The sequence below is a fragment of the Gouania willdenowi genome, chromosome 20 (assembly GCF_900634775.1).
Source record: "Gouania willdenowi chromosome 20, fGouWil2.1, whole genome shotgun sequence".
NCBI lineage: Eukaryota > Metazoa > Chordata > Actinopteri > Blenniiformes > Gobiesocidae > Gouania > Gouania willdenowi.
The window spans coordinates 14,301,688-14,316,035 of NC_041063.1; the positions used below are offsets into that span (position 1 = coordinate 14,301,688).

A 14,348-nucleotide genomic window follows, 5' to 3' on the forward strand; every position below is an offset into this window, starting at 1 on the left:
AATATATAACTGATGGAAAAGGTTAAACTATTCAGTTCTTAGTAATTATATCAGATACAGTATGTAGGTGTTATATTTGATAATTTGGCTTTGGAAGATGACCAAGAATATATGTTTAGACATTTTTACCATCAAAAACTACAAAAATATATCAAAATTTAATTTCATTCAGTTTATACACGTCAGTCTAGTCACCTTAACTCTATCGCGTGTATGTAGCAACTAGGAATTGAATCTATTTATTAGTGTTTTTCTGGTATTTTATAATAAAAAATGATTCATAAGCGTTTCTGGTATATCTGACATAAAATGTATATTCAATGTTACAAATCCAACATATTTTATATTTTATTTACTGATATCTTTACATTTCGACAAATGACGTAAATAAAATGGACTCTTGGCTGGTGATGAGAGGATTTTTTTTCTTTTAAAATATGACTGAACTTCTTTATGACAATTATTTATTATAATAGTAAGTATAGTAGATTATATATTATTGTTAGTTGGTGTGAGTTGGTAGTTTTCTGTCTGTTTTTGACTGTCCAATCAGATTGTAACAACTTATAAAGTTGTATTTTTACTTATTTATTTATTTAAATAAAATAATGTACTCTTTATTGTGTATCTACACCCCTACAACTCAACACACACCTCTGCAAGTGTAGCCTGGAGATGACATGATTTCATCTTTAGTGAGAAGAATCTCACTCACTTGGTATTTGCTGGATCTTGTGCACCACCACGAAGGCATCAGACAGGCCCACCTTCACGGGGTGATTGACAGAACTGATCTGTGAGACCTCAACGGGAATCTGAAAAAAAAAAAAAAAAAAAAAGCAAACGCATATTTAGCAGGACTGTGAAGTCTGTCTGAGAGAGTACGGTAATACCTCACCAGACAATCTCCTGCATGAATGTCCGTAAGAATACAGGCCGTGTTTGAGAGCAAAAATAAATATCTCAGACACACAGATGGGACTGAAATGAGCTCCAGCTTGGTTAAGATGGATCAAATCTGGAATTTTGTTTGAGTACATAGTTCTTCTCAACTGGTGAAAAAATCCTGTGGTTTCCTAAGAACACATTTATGATGGTTACGTTGTACTAAAGTGCTGTGGTGCCCTCAATTATTGCAAATATTCACGAGTGTGTAAATAGTGGAATGATCTACTGTATAATAGCAATGTTATTCTTTTCAGATTAGCTTCTCCGAGCGAGTGAAAAGAACAAATTATATAATGTTGTAAAATGAGTCCTTCTGTTCCACTCGCCACAATTATCAGATAAATACTTGGATACGTCAGATTCTCACAGCTTGGATAGTGATGCACGATATTATCGGCTTTGAAATTAGGTATCGGATATGGGCCATTCTGGCGATATATCGGTTCCGTAGACGCCTCAACGCCTGGCTCAGTGGTAGAGTGCATGGGTCGTCCAATAACCGAATGGTTGGGAGTTTGAATCCTGCTCTATCCAAGTCATTGTCGCAAGGCATTGCTTTGTATGAATGGGTATGAATTGTACATGAATGTTGGTGACAGGCGCGAAGTGGCAGCCATGCTTCCAGTGCAGCTGTGGCTATGTTGTTGCTTACCACCAGTATGACTGGTGTGAATGAATAATTGTTTCTGTAACGTACTTTGAGTTTCCTCGAAAAATAACGCTATATAAATTCAAGCTATTACTATTATTGTTATGTAATTGACCAAAATTCTAATATGGTGCATCACTAGCAGGATATTATTATTTTTATACCCCAATGTGATCAACGCTTGTTTTTTTTTCCAGGAAAATAATGGAATATATTTTCATTTTTTTTTTAAATAAAAAAATTGTTCGTGATGTGTTTTGATGATCAATGAGAAAAATCGATGATTACAGTTTTTCTTGATTGATAAGACACTGTTCTGGAAAAATAGCTCATTTCCCATAACACTGCACCCTGTTTTCTTTATTAGGACCTTATTCACAGAGCACTGCACACTTGGGTCAAATGTGCACTTTCTTGTTAAAATTTGAACTTTTTTGCTTTCAGAATTAGCACACAGAGCAAAAGTAGCAAAATACAAAACACTGTCTCTCACCGTGTGTTCACATGAAGTATAAAAAAAATGATAAAGTCCTCAAAAATGACAAACACAAATGCATCCTATATATAAATTAGAAGGGACCATTGCAGTGACTGTACATTACTAAATAAAAATAATCTTACACTAAACAGTCTTCGTGTTCGCTTTCTGAAAAATGTGTGCTATGGTTGAAATGAGAAAAAAATGTGTTCAGTCTTTTGCAAAAAGAGTGCAAGAGCTTTGGAAACTGTGTGCAAACCATGAATTGCGTTCAAGGCTTTGACGTCAGTGTCCTGTTTTGGAGAAATGTGCGTCGTCAGATGGTGCCTGTGTGCAGTGAACTGAACTCGGTGTCTTATCAATCAAGAAAAACTGCGATGTATCTTCTCTGCCTACTTCTCCTGCTTTACCCTGTCATGTTTATTTGTATAGCGCCTTTCACCGACAGAAGTCACAAGGTGAAGGAAGGACACGTTCACAGAGAAAACAACTGCATGGTCAGCGAGAATATGTTTTCTAATGAATCCTCACCTCTTTGTATGCAAAGACGATCCTGCCCGTGTCGTGCAGTGTGGCCTGGAAGGTGAAGCTCCCTAAGTTGTAGTTGTCCTGCAGGTGAACGTGATCCCACTGCACCACCAAAGCGGTGCCTGTGAAGAAGAACAGGACTAAATGATGAAGTGTGCATGACAACGGGGGCAGGAAAAGAGGGCCTTCTGTCATCCTAACGCGTATTTACTGCACTGCTCTCACAGATCTAATCAGAAGTAAACTACTAGAATGAGCTAAAAATAAAACCAACAATAACAGTGAAGTCTGTCTAATGGAGAATTCATTCTTTCCCCACGCTTGGACTGGAACATTAGGGCTGAAAACACTGATAGAAAAACATTGGAAAAATATAAAAGAGCCATAAAAGCAGAACCAAAGAGAGGCAGCGCCGTTACTGTGATAGATTATATACAGCTCAGGCAATTTTCACTAAGTGAAACTTTTCAACCAAAGATATTCAAAAGTGTGAGACATTTTTATTGGTCGGGACAATTAGCTATAAGAAATGTAATTAAAGAATGGAAATTAACTCCTTTTTAAAGACAAAATCCAACACAGACTGTGAATAGATGGTGAAATTAAAAGCCACTGGGCATAGAAATATACAGTTTTTTACTTCGGGTTCAACAGATTAATCAAGTATATTTATTTGGCCATTATAAGTAACATCTGCATAAACAAGAACAACTTTAAGCCATATACAGACCACATAATCCCTATTGGTTCTGGTTTGGAAAATGTATTTTTTTTGTTTTTTTTTGGCTACATTATTCTTCAGTTATGCTGACAGAAATCAAATAAACTCCAAATATTAATAGCTACAGAAGTATTTTAACAGACTATATAGCATGTGTCAAACTCATGACCCCGGGGCCAAATCCGGCCCTTTGGAGCATCCAAATTCGGCCCACAGGAGAAAGTAAAAGTGACAGTGAAAACGTGAATCATTTTATAAATTAAACTCACAGTTTTCCCTGTGCTAATATCGCACGGTGCAGTCGTTTTTAATGTTAAACAGTCGAAAAAAACTCAACAAAATCCTTACATTTTCCTCAAATTATGGCATTATTTCAAATAAATTGGTCACAAAATTTAGGAAATTTCTGTTGGGACTGATATCTGTCACTTATTGCTTATCGGTTTCTTACATACTTTGTGTTTTATGTATACGTAGAAGTGTAAACTCTGGTACAGTGATGTTGTAATTACTCGTTTTCCCGCAAAAAATCTGTGGCCCTCTTGAGATCAAACTGCTCCTGAACTAAAACGACTTTAGTTTAGAGTTAATTTCATTTGTTTTTAAGGATTTAACATGTTTTGTAGACAAACGAGCCGACCAACCAACGAATGAGTGAGATCTCACAATTTTACAGCACGTTAATCTGGTTAAATCTAATGTAATCTAATATAATCCTTACCAAATTAGTATAATATAATTTAATCTAATGCATCGGTTGAAAACGTGAACAGTATTTGATTAACAGACTACAGTATATAAAAGCGACACAGCCCTCCAGCTCAAAGCAGGCTTCGCCACGACTTTAACTTTCTGTGAACTTACGCTAACCTATTGATCTAAAATAAAGATCCTCTCCCATAGCGTTGGACTTTTGGTCAGACGCCAGGGAAATAAAAGTTTATTAACACATCTAATCCATTTTTCCATCAACACACAGCGGAGACGAGCTGAAGGGAAGAAAGAAACCATCTTAATTAATGAAATGTGCTCGCCAAAGTAAATAATATGGATTAAATGTGTGAGAGGAGGAGGAGAGCTTTACTATCATCACAACTTCATGGCTGCTCCAGGTTCTCGTGCTTTCAGCAGAAAAACTCAGACGCTGTTCATTTAAAGCACCAGATTCACACAGCACGACTCTAATAGGAAATGCATTTCTATGCATTTAGATTGGGAATGGCAGCTGCAGGGTGAACAGAGTGGGAATACAAACTAGGACTTGTTTTTATTTTTTATTCCACTGGTAAGTTTAACAAGATGTACAACAGCCCGGCGTACGTTTGGAGATTAAATGCTTTTCTGCTATTGAAAGCCTGAAACGCAAAACACAGAGACTCAAACCAGCATGGAGACACACACCGTAGGTCTGATGTGTTCATTTGTTGGCAGACTTTACCACAAATTATAAAACTAGTGATCACACAGCTGAACGAGTCCAATATTCTCCTCTCTTTAGACCTGACAACAGGTGATTTATCAAATCCAATCCAACTTTATTTGTTAAGCACTTTAAAACAACCGCAGCTGACCAAAAGTGCTGTACAGGTGAAAATAAAATACATAACAGCTCACATGAAATAAAGAAAAAACTACATTTAAACACAAAACAAATTGAAAGGCTTAAAACATGAAATATAAAAAGAAATTACGACGCATAAAACATGTCAAGGAACGTCATAAAATGAATAAAAGAAATAAAATTGATGTCTTACTCAGTGCCAAAGGCAGAGAAGAGGCGTGTCTAAGGTGCTGAGGCAGATCGTTCCATAGTTTTGGAGCAGCAGCAGCTTCCGTTTAGTTTTTGGCACTCTCGGGAGCGGGTGGGCGTGTAAGGGTGTAGCAGCTTAGAGGGGTAGGGCGGGACAAAACCATTTAGAGACCATTTAAAAGCAAATAAAATCATTTTAAAATGGTACCTAAAGGCAACCAGTGGAGGGAGGCTAAAATGGGGGAAATGTGATCATATTTACATGTGCCAGTTAAGACGTGCAGCTGAATGGAGGAAACACTAACCCCCATATACAATGCATTACAGTAATCCAGCCAAGTGGTAAGAAAGGTGTGGATTACTGTTTCAAAGTGCTGCCTCTAAAGAATTGGCTTTATTTTGGCGAGCTGCTTCAGATGAAAAAAACTCGATTTTACAACAGCCTTAATCTGACTGTCGGGTTTAAGCTCAGGGTCCATTTTAACCCCTAGCTTAGTGATGGACTGCTTATTTTCCTGGGCCAAGGAACCCAGATCTACAGGAAGGATCCCAGTGGTACCACCAAAGACCATCGCTTCCATCTTTTTATCATTCAAATTTAAAAAGTTAGGAGCCATTGAGGATTTTATGTCCTCAAGACACTCAAATAACACTTGAGCGAAGTATTCATTGGTCTTTTTAAGAGGGACATAAATCTGACTGTCGTCCGCATAACAGTGGAAAGAAATGCCATGTTTCCTGAGTATTGAATCCAGCGGTAGCAAATAGAGAAAAAAAAAGAAGAGGGCCTAGAACTGGGCCCTGTGGGACACCAGATTCTAGATGCAAAGCTTCCATTTTATGACAAAACAACCCAGAATGAATGTATATTGTTGCAGTATGTACCCAGAGGTAAAAGTAATTGATTACTGGAGTCGCTTTTATGGGTACTCTATCAGTTATAATTTTACATCTACTTAAGTTCATTTTAAAAGAAGTAAAGTCATTTGTTAGATTTCTACACCCAACCATTACTGAGTAAATCATTCTTTTGTTTTAAAATGATCAACAGACATTGTGAAACTGCAAAAAAAATGAAATGACCAGAAAACAATCAAATGCATCACATCATAGCCGACCAATCAGATTAAACGTAATGCGCGCCGCCAAAACAGCATCAAATGCTGGTTATTGTCTCCATTTTAGAGTTCACAAATGCAGCTATACTTAAAGCCTGAGAACATTTTTCATTTTGAATTGAATTAATTAGAGTTATTTCATTCAAAATGTAATTGTACATTTTGACAAACCTTTTATTTAATACAGATGCCTTTGTGGAAATTAAATTGGGATCCAATTGTGGTGGATTTTGTTTAAGATCATAAGCTGTTCCTCCATTCGTTATAAAGATGCTCGCTCTGTGATTGGTCAGACGCTGCAATCTCCGCCCCTTTCCTGTGCATGCACACGTAGCGAGGCTGTAATCACTTGACTTAAGCGTGTTTTGATCGACGGCCGTTGAAGCCAGTTAACGGAGATGAATCCATTCTAGATTAGTAACATAGGCCCTTTAAGATTAGACATGAGATGTTTACTGTATGCAAGGGAATGTGGCAAAATGTCTTACCAAAAATAAACGTGGGGGGTGAAAGTAACTGGTAACTTTTACTTTGACTACTGTATATTTGAGCTACTTTTTACTTGTACTTGAGTCCAATTTCAATCAATGAACAGTACTTCTACTTGTATCAGTACTCTTTAAACCTCTGTATTTACCTCAATGTGTTCAATGCATGTTAGTTTTTGGTGAGCTCTCATCATAAACTTGTAATTCAAGTAACAATAATAGTAATTTAAAGCAGTCTGCTCTTCTTTAAATCACTGACTGTAGTTCAGTCAATGTGTATTGGTAGAAAACGTCTTATTTCAGTAAAATGCTGTGTTTATTCTCTAACAGCCTGCTGAGACGTCACTAAGCTCTTTAAATCATCCCCTAATGTAGAACTGTTGTATGTGTGTATCTGAAAAGATGTTTGTTCTTTCATTTTTTTTTTTTTTTTTTTGTTCAAACGTTCATCTTGAATTTCCGACCTGCTGGGTATGTTATTCAGATGTGTTAACACCCAAAAAAGCTGTTCATATTCACACAAGACACTAAAGGTGCAAATTAGATCTGACGATGAGTCATCGCACAGGTGGATGAAACCAAAGCAAGCGAAGTGACAGCGTTAATCATCAGCCAACGCTGTGGCTGAACACTCAAGTAGTGACACGTCACGGCAGGGGATCGAGTCCTGATCTCACACGGAACAATATTCTTGTTGTGTTAAATAAAACCTCACTATTACACAGTGTGATCTCTTTAGTCCCAACTGTACCAAGTCAAAATCACAGTTTGCCTGGTGTTTAAACACCTCAACGCTCCACAAATACACCTAAACTCCGGGGAAATTTGAAGAAAAATACACCTGCACTTGTCATGTTTTTTTTTATTTATTTTTTTTATAACACCTTCAAATATAAATCTAAAAAACATTGAAGTCTGGTCCAATGCTTATTCCCAATAACACATGACTGTCTGTCAAACTGCATGCAGTGGCTCATTCACAGCACAGCACAATTGGTCATTTCTCAAACTCATTTTAGTTCAGAGGCCAAATACGGAGCATTCTGGGCCACAGATGTTATGCAGGAAAACAAGTAATTTCAACATTATTGTGCCCAAGTTTAAAATATGTAAGAAAATGACAATATACAAGTGATAGATATCAGTTTCAACAGGATCTTCACTTTAAATTACCAAGATTTTGTGACCAATTTCTATTTAAAGGAAATATTTTTTCATAAATTGAGGAAAATTGAAGGTTTTTGTAAGAATTTTGAGTTTTTTCAACTGTTTGACAGTGGGCCACATATTTTATGCGAGTAATTTCAACTTTATACATATATGTAAAATGCAAAATATGTTATAAATATATATATATATTAGTTTGTATTCATTATTATTTTTAATGTTTTTGCACCTTATCTTTAATTTGTACATTTTCTTTGTGTAGTCTTGCTCCTTTTTTCTTCGTGTGTGTATATCATTATTATTAGTGTTGTTTTTTAATATGTTGCTCTTTACTGTCCTAATGAGCCCTTGGGGATTAATAAAAAGTTTTTTTTCCCGATTTTGATTCTGAAACCAACAACATCCGAGTGATAGATATCAGTCCCAACAGGATCTTCACTTTAAATTTCCTAGATTTTGTGACCATATTATATTTAATTAAGGAAAATAATATGTAATAATTTGAGGAAGATTGAAGAATATCAGAAGAATTTTCAGTTTTTTTTCAGCCGTTTGACATTAAAAATGACTGCAATCATGAGATATAAGCACCGGGAAAACTCTGAGCCTCCAAAATATTGTTGAGTTTCATTGACACAATGATTCGTGTTTTCTCTGTCATTTTTACTTTCTCCTGCGGTCCGAATTGGGTGCTCCAAAGGGCCGGATTTGGCCCCCTGGCCTTGAGTTTGACACATGGTTTAGCTTGTTGATAGTGACAAAAACCAACATCTGTTCTACAGTACTACTACTATAATAAGCTGTGCAATCCCAAACATTATAGGTGACAATAAATCAGATTTAAAGTACATTGTGCACATTATTGTCATGATTAGGATCATTTTAAAGGGTGGGAGGGAAAAACCTCAACAACTGTAATGAGCTCCCCACCATAAAGATTATAGACGTGCACATTATAAACACTGAAACTCTACAGACATGATCATTGGTGTTACCATTGTCAAAGTATATGACAGTTGAGTTTCTGGAGACGCTTGGGTCAAAGTTGGCCATCAGTGGAGCGATGTACTGTGTAGCTGTTAGCATGCGGTGTAGCACGTCACCAGTGTAGATAAAGCCTGGGGGAAAAGAGACACAACAGTAGTTCTTATTTTTGCAGAAGAAACACTAAAAACTGTATTAGATTGCGTCACATTGTGATTGAGGTAATCTATCACAGAAATCTATGTCCTCCAGCTGTAATAGCTTCAATCATCTTCTTTTGAAATACACAAAGGAAAATTGGAAAGACTTGCATGAAAGATATGCTAAGAAAACATGTATGTGTTCCCTTAAGGCTCAGTTTATCCATATTTGTTCACTTTTACATTTAATTTCTTCATTTGTTTTGACGTACAACACAGTTTAATTTGTGGAAGGACAAAATATTGTTACTATGGTTAATAACTCGTGAGAAAATGATATTAATATTTATTGTCTTTTCTTTTTTGGGGGGATTGAATTTTTTTTTTTTTTTTTTTTTTTTTTTTTTTTTTTTTTTTTACCATTGAGCATTTCTACGTGATAGAAATGTGGGTTTAAAAGATAAAAAAATAATGAGATTGAAAGGTTGTGTCCATATTTAACATAATTCTGGGCTATTCTGGCAGCAAAATTATGATAACAATAGTCATTTAGATGACAAAGGCATTATTTTTAATCAGTCTTATATCTCACCTCTTATGATTTCACACTTTAACCTTGCATGTAAAGCACTAATATACATTTTCTATACAGTATTACAATATTTCATATTAGGAGATGTATTTAGTTTGAGAAATATGAGGCTTAATAGAAAAAATAATCACATTTGCTGTAAAAGAAAAGTAGATTTTTGTATAAAGTGAGGCCAAGCCGATAAATCCTTGTTACATGTGTTTTCATGCAGTGGGTGGGTATAAAAACACATCTATCTCTTTATAAAAACCACAGCCAGAGTCGTCACATGTCGAGGAATCAATCTTTTCCCCCTCAAAGACCTCCCTGCTCTGTATTACCTCCATCCTGAGAGCAGATCTGCCAAGTCCTCAGAGCAGTCACATGAATCTGAAAAACGTTCAATTACACTGAAGGATTGTAGAGTTGGTTGGCTAGAATTCCTCTGATTTAACATAGATCACTAAAAGCACCGTTTAACATTGACATTAAAAACAAATAGATTGACACTGCTGGAAATAAATACACCAACACAGTGGACAATATTTTGTCTTTAGCTATAAGGAAGATACAGTAATGTGACAGTTGCTATTTTTTTTCTTATTTTACTGCAATATGTGTTGGGCAAAATGTGTGTTTTTTTAAGTTGATACCTACCCCATATTTGATGTTTTTTTTTTTTTTTATTTTATTATGTGAACTCACCAACTCGCCAAGAGGACTGAGAATGAACCATGTGGTCACATACGTTTTTACATGTTTCTAGTTGTGACTTGAACTAAAATCTAAACATTACTTCATCCCCACAATAAAAATAACCTTTAAGGTACATTTGCAGTATTTTAGCAGCAAACGATCACAGCGTGACAACTCAATGGCATATATAAAAATAAAACAGTTGATCCCAAACTGTAAAAAATGTCTATGTATTTAAAGCAAAATACTAACAAAATAAAAGGTAATAAATAAATAAGTGTTGATTAACTTATGCCAGCATTTTATTAATTCTAGGGGTAAAACCAGAGGGGGTGGGATATATGATGTCCCTCCCCAATCTAATTTTACATTTTTTGGGGATGGGGTCACATTTCCCCTGTACGTCTCCACCACAGATTTAAATACAGTATATATAACATTTGATACTTGAAAACTGAGAGTCAGTATGAGCATATACTGTATGTATAGGAAGGAGCAGGTTTGTAGCATTTAGTTCAAGTGAACCCATGTTAGGATTTCTGCAATGTGGGTGTTATACAGAAAATAAAACTGTACATTGTGGCGTTATCGCTTAAGCTCCTTAAAAGGAAACCACAAACAAAAATGCTACGCCATTTTGCTAGGAAAACTATTTAAAAACTACTATAGAGCGTAATGATGGAATGAACGAGTGATAAAACACATTTTAAAGAATCTCATTTTGTAAATAAATGGAAAGAAACACTTTTTAGTGCAGTGGTTCTTGCCCATCCTTTTTGGATCGTGACCCCATTTTGATATCAACATTTTCTGGTGACCATAAAGACTTTTATTTTTTTTTTTGTAGAATTAGTTTTTGATGCATGTTTGAGCTCAGATATATACAGACCCTTTCCAAAAAAATAGAATATCACGTCTTCGTCCAAACCTTTGGACCTTAATTCCAGAATGAAAGGCACATTTTACTTTCATCAGAAAAGAGGACCTTGGACCACAATGGCCAACAATCCAGTCCTTCTTTTCCTCTTTTTCTGCAAAAACTGAAAAGTAAATGGTGATTTCTTCACAGTATTCTAATTTTTTGAAATCCTGTTCTCGTGGGTTTTATGAGCTGGAAGCTCAAATTATGTAAAAATAAACAAATTGTTTAAATTGTGGGTCCTGAAACTATGAAAGTTTAACTTTTTGAATGAAATTATGGAAATTAAACAACTTTTCCATGATATTACATTTTTTTGGAAAGGGTCTGTATATATATTTTACTGATTTTTAGTTGAACTAGATTTATATTTCACAAAGTGAAAGGATAAAAATACAAGATTGTGTGTTGTAAAAATAATAAGAATTTCAAAAATGTATTTCAATTTTTCCAAAGTTTTAAGTTACCCCAAGGTTGAAAAACACCAAATGAATGGCGTCTGAATAAATTTATTTCAATAGTTTCTGGTCACCCCTGTAGTGTCATCACGTATTCCTAGGGGTACACATACCACCATTTGAGAAACACTGGGCTAAGGTATTAACAGTGACTCAGATAATGTGACAGAGCAGTGACGAGAGAAGGTCCTCCTCTGTCCTCACTCCATCTCTTTCTGTTGAAATGTCAGTTCTTCTTATCACATCTTTCATCTCGTCCGTTCTCACTAATGCTTTCTTCAGCCTTTCTTCAGCTTTCCGAGTAATGGAGAATCAAGTGGAGAAATGAAGCAGTGACGATGTGGATGATAAGAGACACCACAGATGAACTCTTTAACTATTTCAGTGGCAGTTCACCTCAGCCTAACATTGCTCAGACACTCGGGCAAGAGCAGGGTTTAGTCTTTGATATGATAATAGCTGGTTGGGGTGTTGTGGTTTCGCTGTCGAGACTAAAGTGGAAAATTGCTTCGTACACTCTGGCGAGCAAGTTCGCTGTGTCACATGTCACACACACACATTCACGCCACCTTCCCATCCGCTTCTATCAGAGTGTGCTGGGCCACTTGGCAGAGCGGCTGCTGTTTCCAGTCCAAACCCAGTGGTTTCTTCTCAGGGTAAGGCTTGTGTGCAGTGGTTGATGTAGAGTGTGGGGAGTGGTTTGTTTTCTTAAACAGCAGACAATCCCATAGAGGTGGGAGCTGTAAATACTCTTGTATTAGACTGACTGCTTGGCTGGCAGAGTGTTGTTACTGGTTCTGTGGTTTATGCCAGACAGGCTCTTTAAGTCCGACTCGTCTGATTAGGTTTCCCAGAAGCAGTAGCGTGTAAAGAAATCACACTTTTTTTTTTTTTTTTTTTTTTTTTTTTTACAGTTGAAGGATCAGAGCCAAAAAAAGCCCCTTCAGACGCTCTCATATAAACACACACACACTCCTGTTGATCAAAGCCTTTGTACTTCTCATCACTGTATATGGAATATGGCAAGCTGTTTGAACATTTCACTTTCTGGAATTTACATTGTAGATATCTGCAATTCACTTTCTCATAGTCAAAATGGAAAATTTGCCGAGTTATAATTGCAATTCAAGATATCTCCAATTCCAGCTTGCCTTAGCTTGCCATATTTCAAGATATCTATAATTGAATAATAGATATCTACAACTAAATTATGACTATCAGTACATCTATTTTGAGATACCTACAATGCCATTTTGACGAGTCGAAATTCCATTCACAGATATCTACAATGTAATTTCGCCTAGTCAAAATTTAATTTAAAGGCACACTGTGTAACTTTTGGCCACTAGGGGCGCTAGACCGGTAACTTTCAGGCCAGCACCCCTAGTGGCCACAAACGCCGCATCACTGTTGCAAAAATCAACAAACAGTCAGTCGGGCCAGCCTTCCTTCATCTTTTGATTGTGTATGCAGACAGTAGTTGACCTGTAACTTTGGGAAAAGGATTGGCGGTCGTGGCGGTCGAGCGACCCTGCGCACGCTGGGTCGCCAGTCCCCTCTGACCCTGGCGACAGGGGCCGGCAATGGCAGAGAGGCCAGGGAGTAGGAGGGAAGCGCCACTGACGCGGGCCGAGCACCGGGTCTGCGGCGGCGGGGGGCTGCTCCTCCAGCCCACAGACTGTAGCCGCGGCGTGAGCCCAGCCCTGAAAGTCACTCCTTGTCCCGAAGTTACAGATCTGACTTGCCGACTTCCCTTGTTAAAGAATCCACGTTTAACTCAACCATTGCGGTGATTAGTGCACCATTAACCCAACATGAAACTACCATATTGTGCTAGTTTGGCAGTAAACAGAGGCTAAACTCGTTTCAGCTGACCACAGCGATGGCGCCGGGTCGGGAAATGCCCGTATGTTGTGACGTCACGTGGGAACTACAGTATATATAGCCGAGCCTGTGGTCACGTGACTACCGTAAAGTGAAACGTTCTCCAGGCATTCTCCAAACTTACATAGTTGGTATTTCAAGAGGGAAGCCCCGCTCGGAGCATTGAGGAATCATTTAAAATAACTCATATGGGTCAATTCTTTAGGTGAAAAAGTCCACGGTGTGCCTTTAAAATATCTGAAAATGTAAAATTAGATATCTTGACTTCTATGGAATTCAAGTGAATTCAAGATATCTGTAAATGGAACCATGAGTAGTCTCAATCTCAAAATGGATTTACGGAATGGCCAAAGTGACGTATTTTCACCTCGTCAAAATGACGTTGTAGATATCTCACAATGGAATTTAATTGTGGATTTAGGAAATGGTCTTTTTGAGTAGGCCAAATTGAATTACAGATATCTACAATAGTAATCCAAAAGAGTCAAACTTAGTTTTTAAATGTTAAAACGGCTTGCCGACTACTGTGCATGAAGTCCATCCACTTGTTTGATATAACATAGTGTAACTATTAGAGCAAAACCAAGGAGTGGTGTTCACTTACCACCAGTTGCCACAGTGATTTCGCGCAGGAAATGTCCATAAAACGGGAAATCAAAGGACAGATTGACTCTCTGTGAGGGAAAGAAAGATGAACTCAGTAAAGATGATAACGAGTGTCCTAAAAACAACTGAAACACAAACATATAAACAGTCTTTTATAACATATTTTAGGTGGAAATTTGAATGTGAGTTTATTTTCCCACATTATTTTCAAACTGAATAACCCTTACACACTATGTGAATTTA

The 14,348-nt window shown here is 36.9% G+C and overlaps 1 protein-coding gene across 1 annotated transcript in view; it reads right to left on the minus strand.

The window, feature by feature from the left end:
• The window catches only part of LOC114454429 (plexin domain-containing protein 2-like), an 87,041-nt gene that overhangs the window by 23,348 nt on the left and 49,345 nt on the right, over nt 1-14,348 (minus strand). Inside the window, exons 4-7 of the mRNA XM_028434886.1 lie at nt 14,104-14,173; nt 8,843-8,965; nt 2,607-2,725; nt 716-815 (exon numbers count right to left, since the gene is read on the minus strand). Of these exons, the coding sequence (XP_028290687.1) occupies nt 716-815; nt 2,607-2,725; nt 8,843-8,965; nt 14,104-14,173 (412 nt within the window). The remainder of the gene's footprint in view (nt 1-715; nt 816-2,606; nt 2,726-8,842; nt 8,966-14,103; nt 14,174-14,348) is intronic.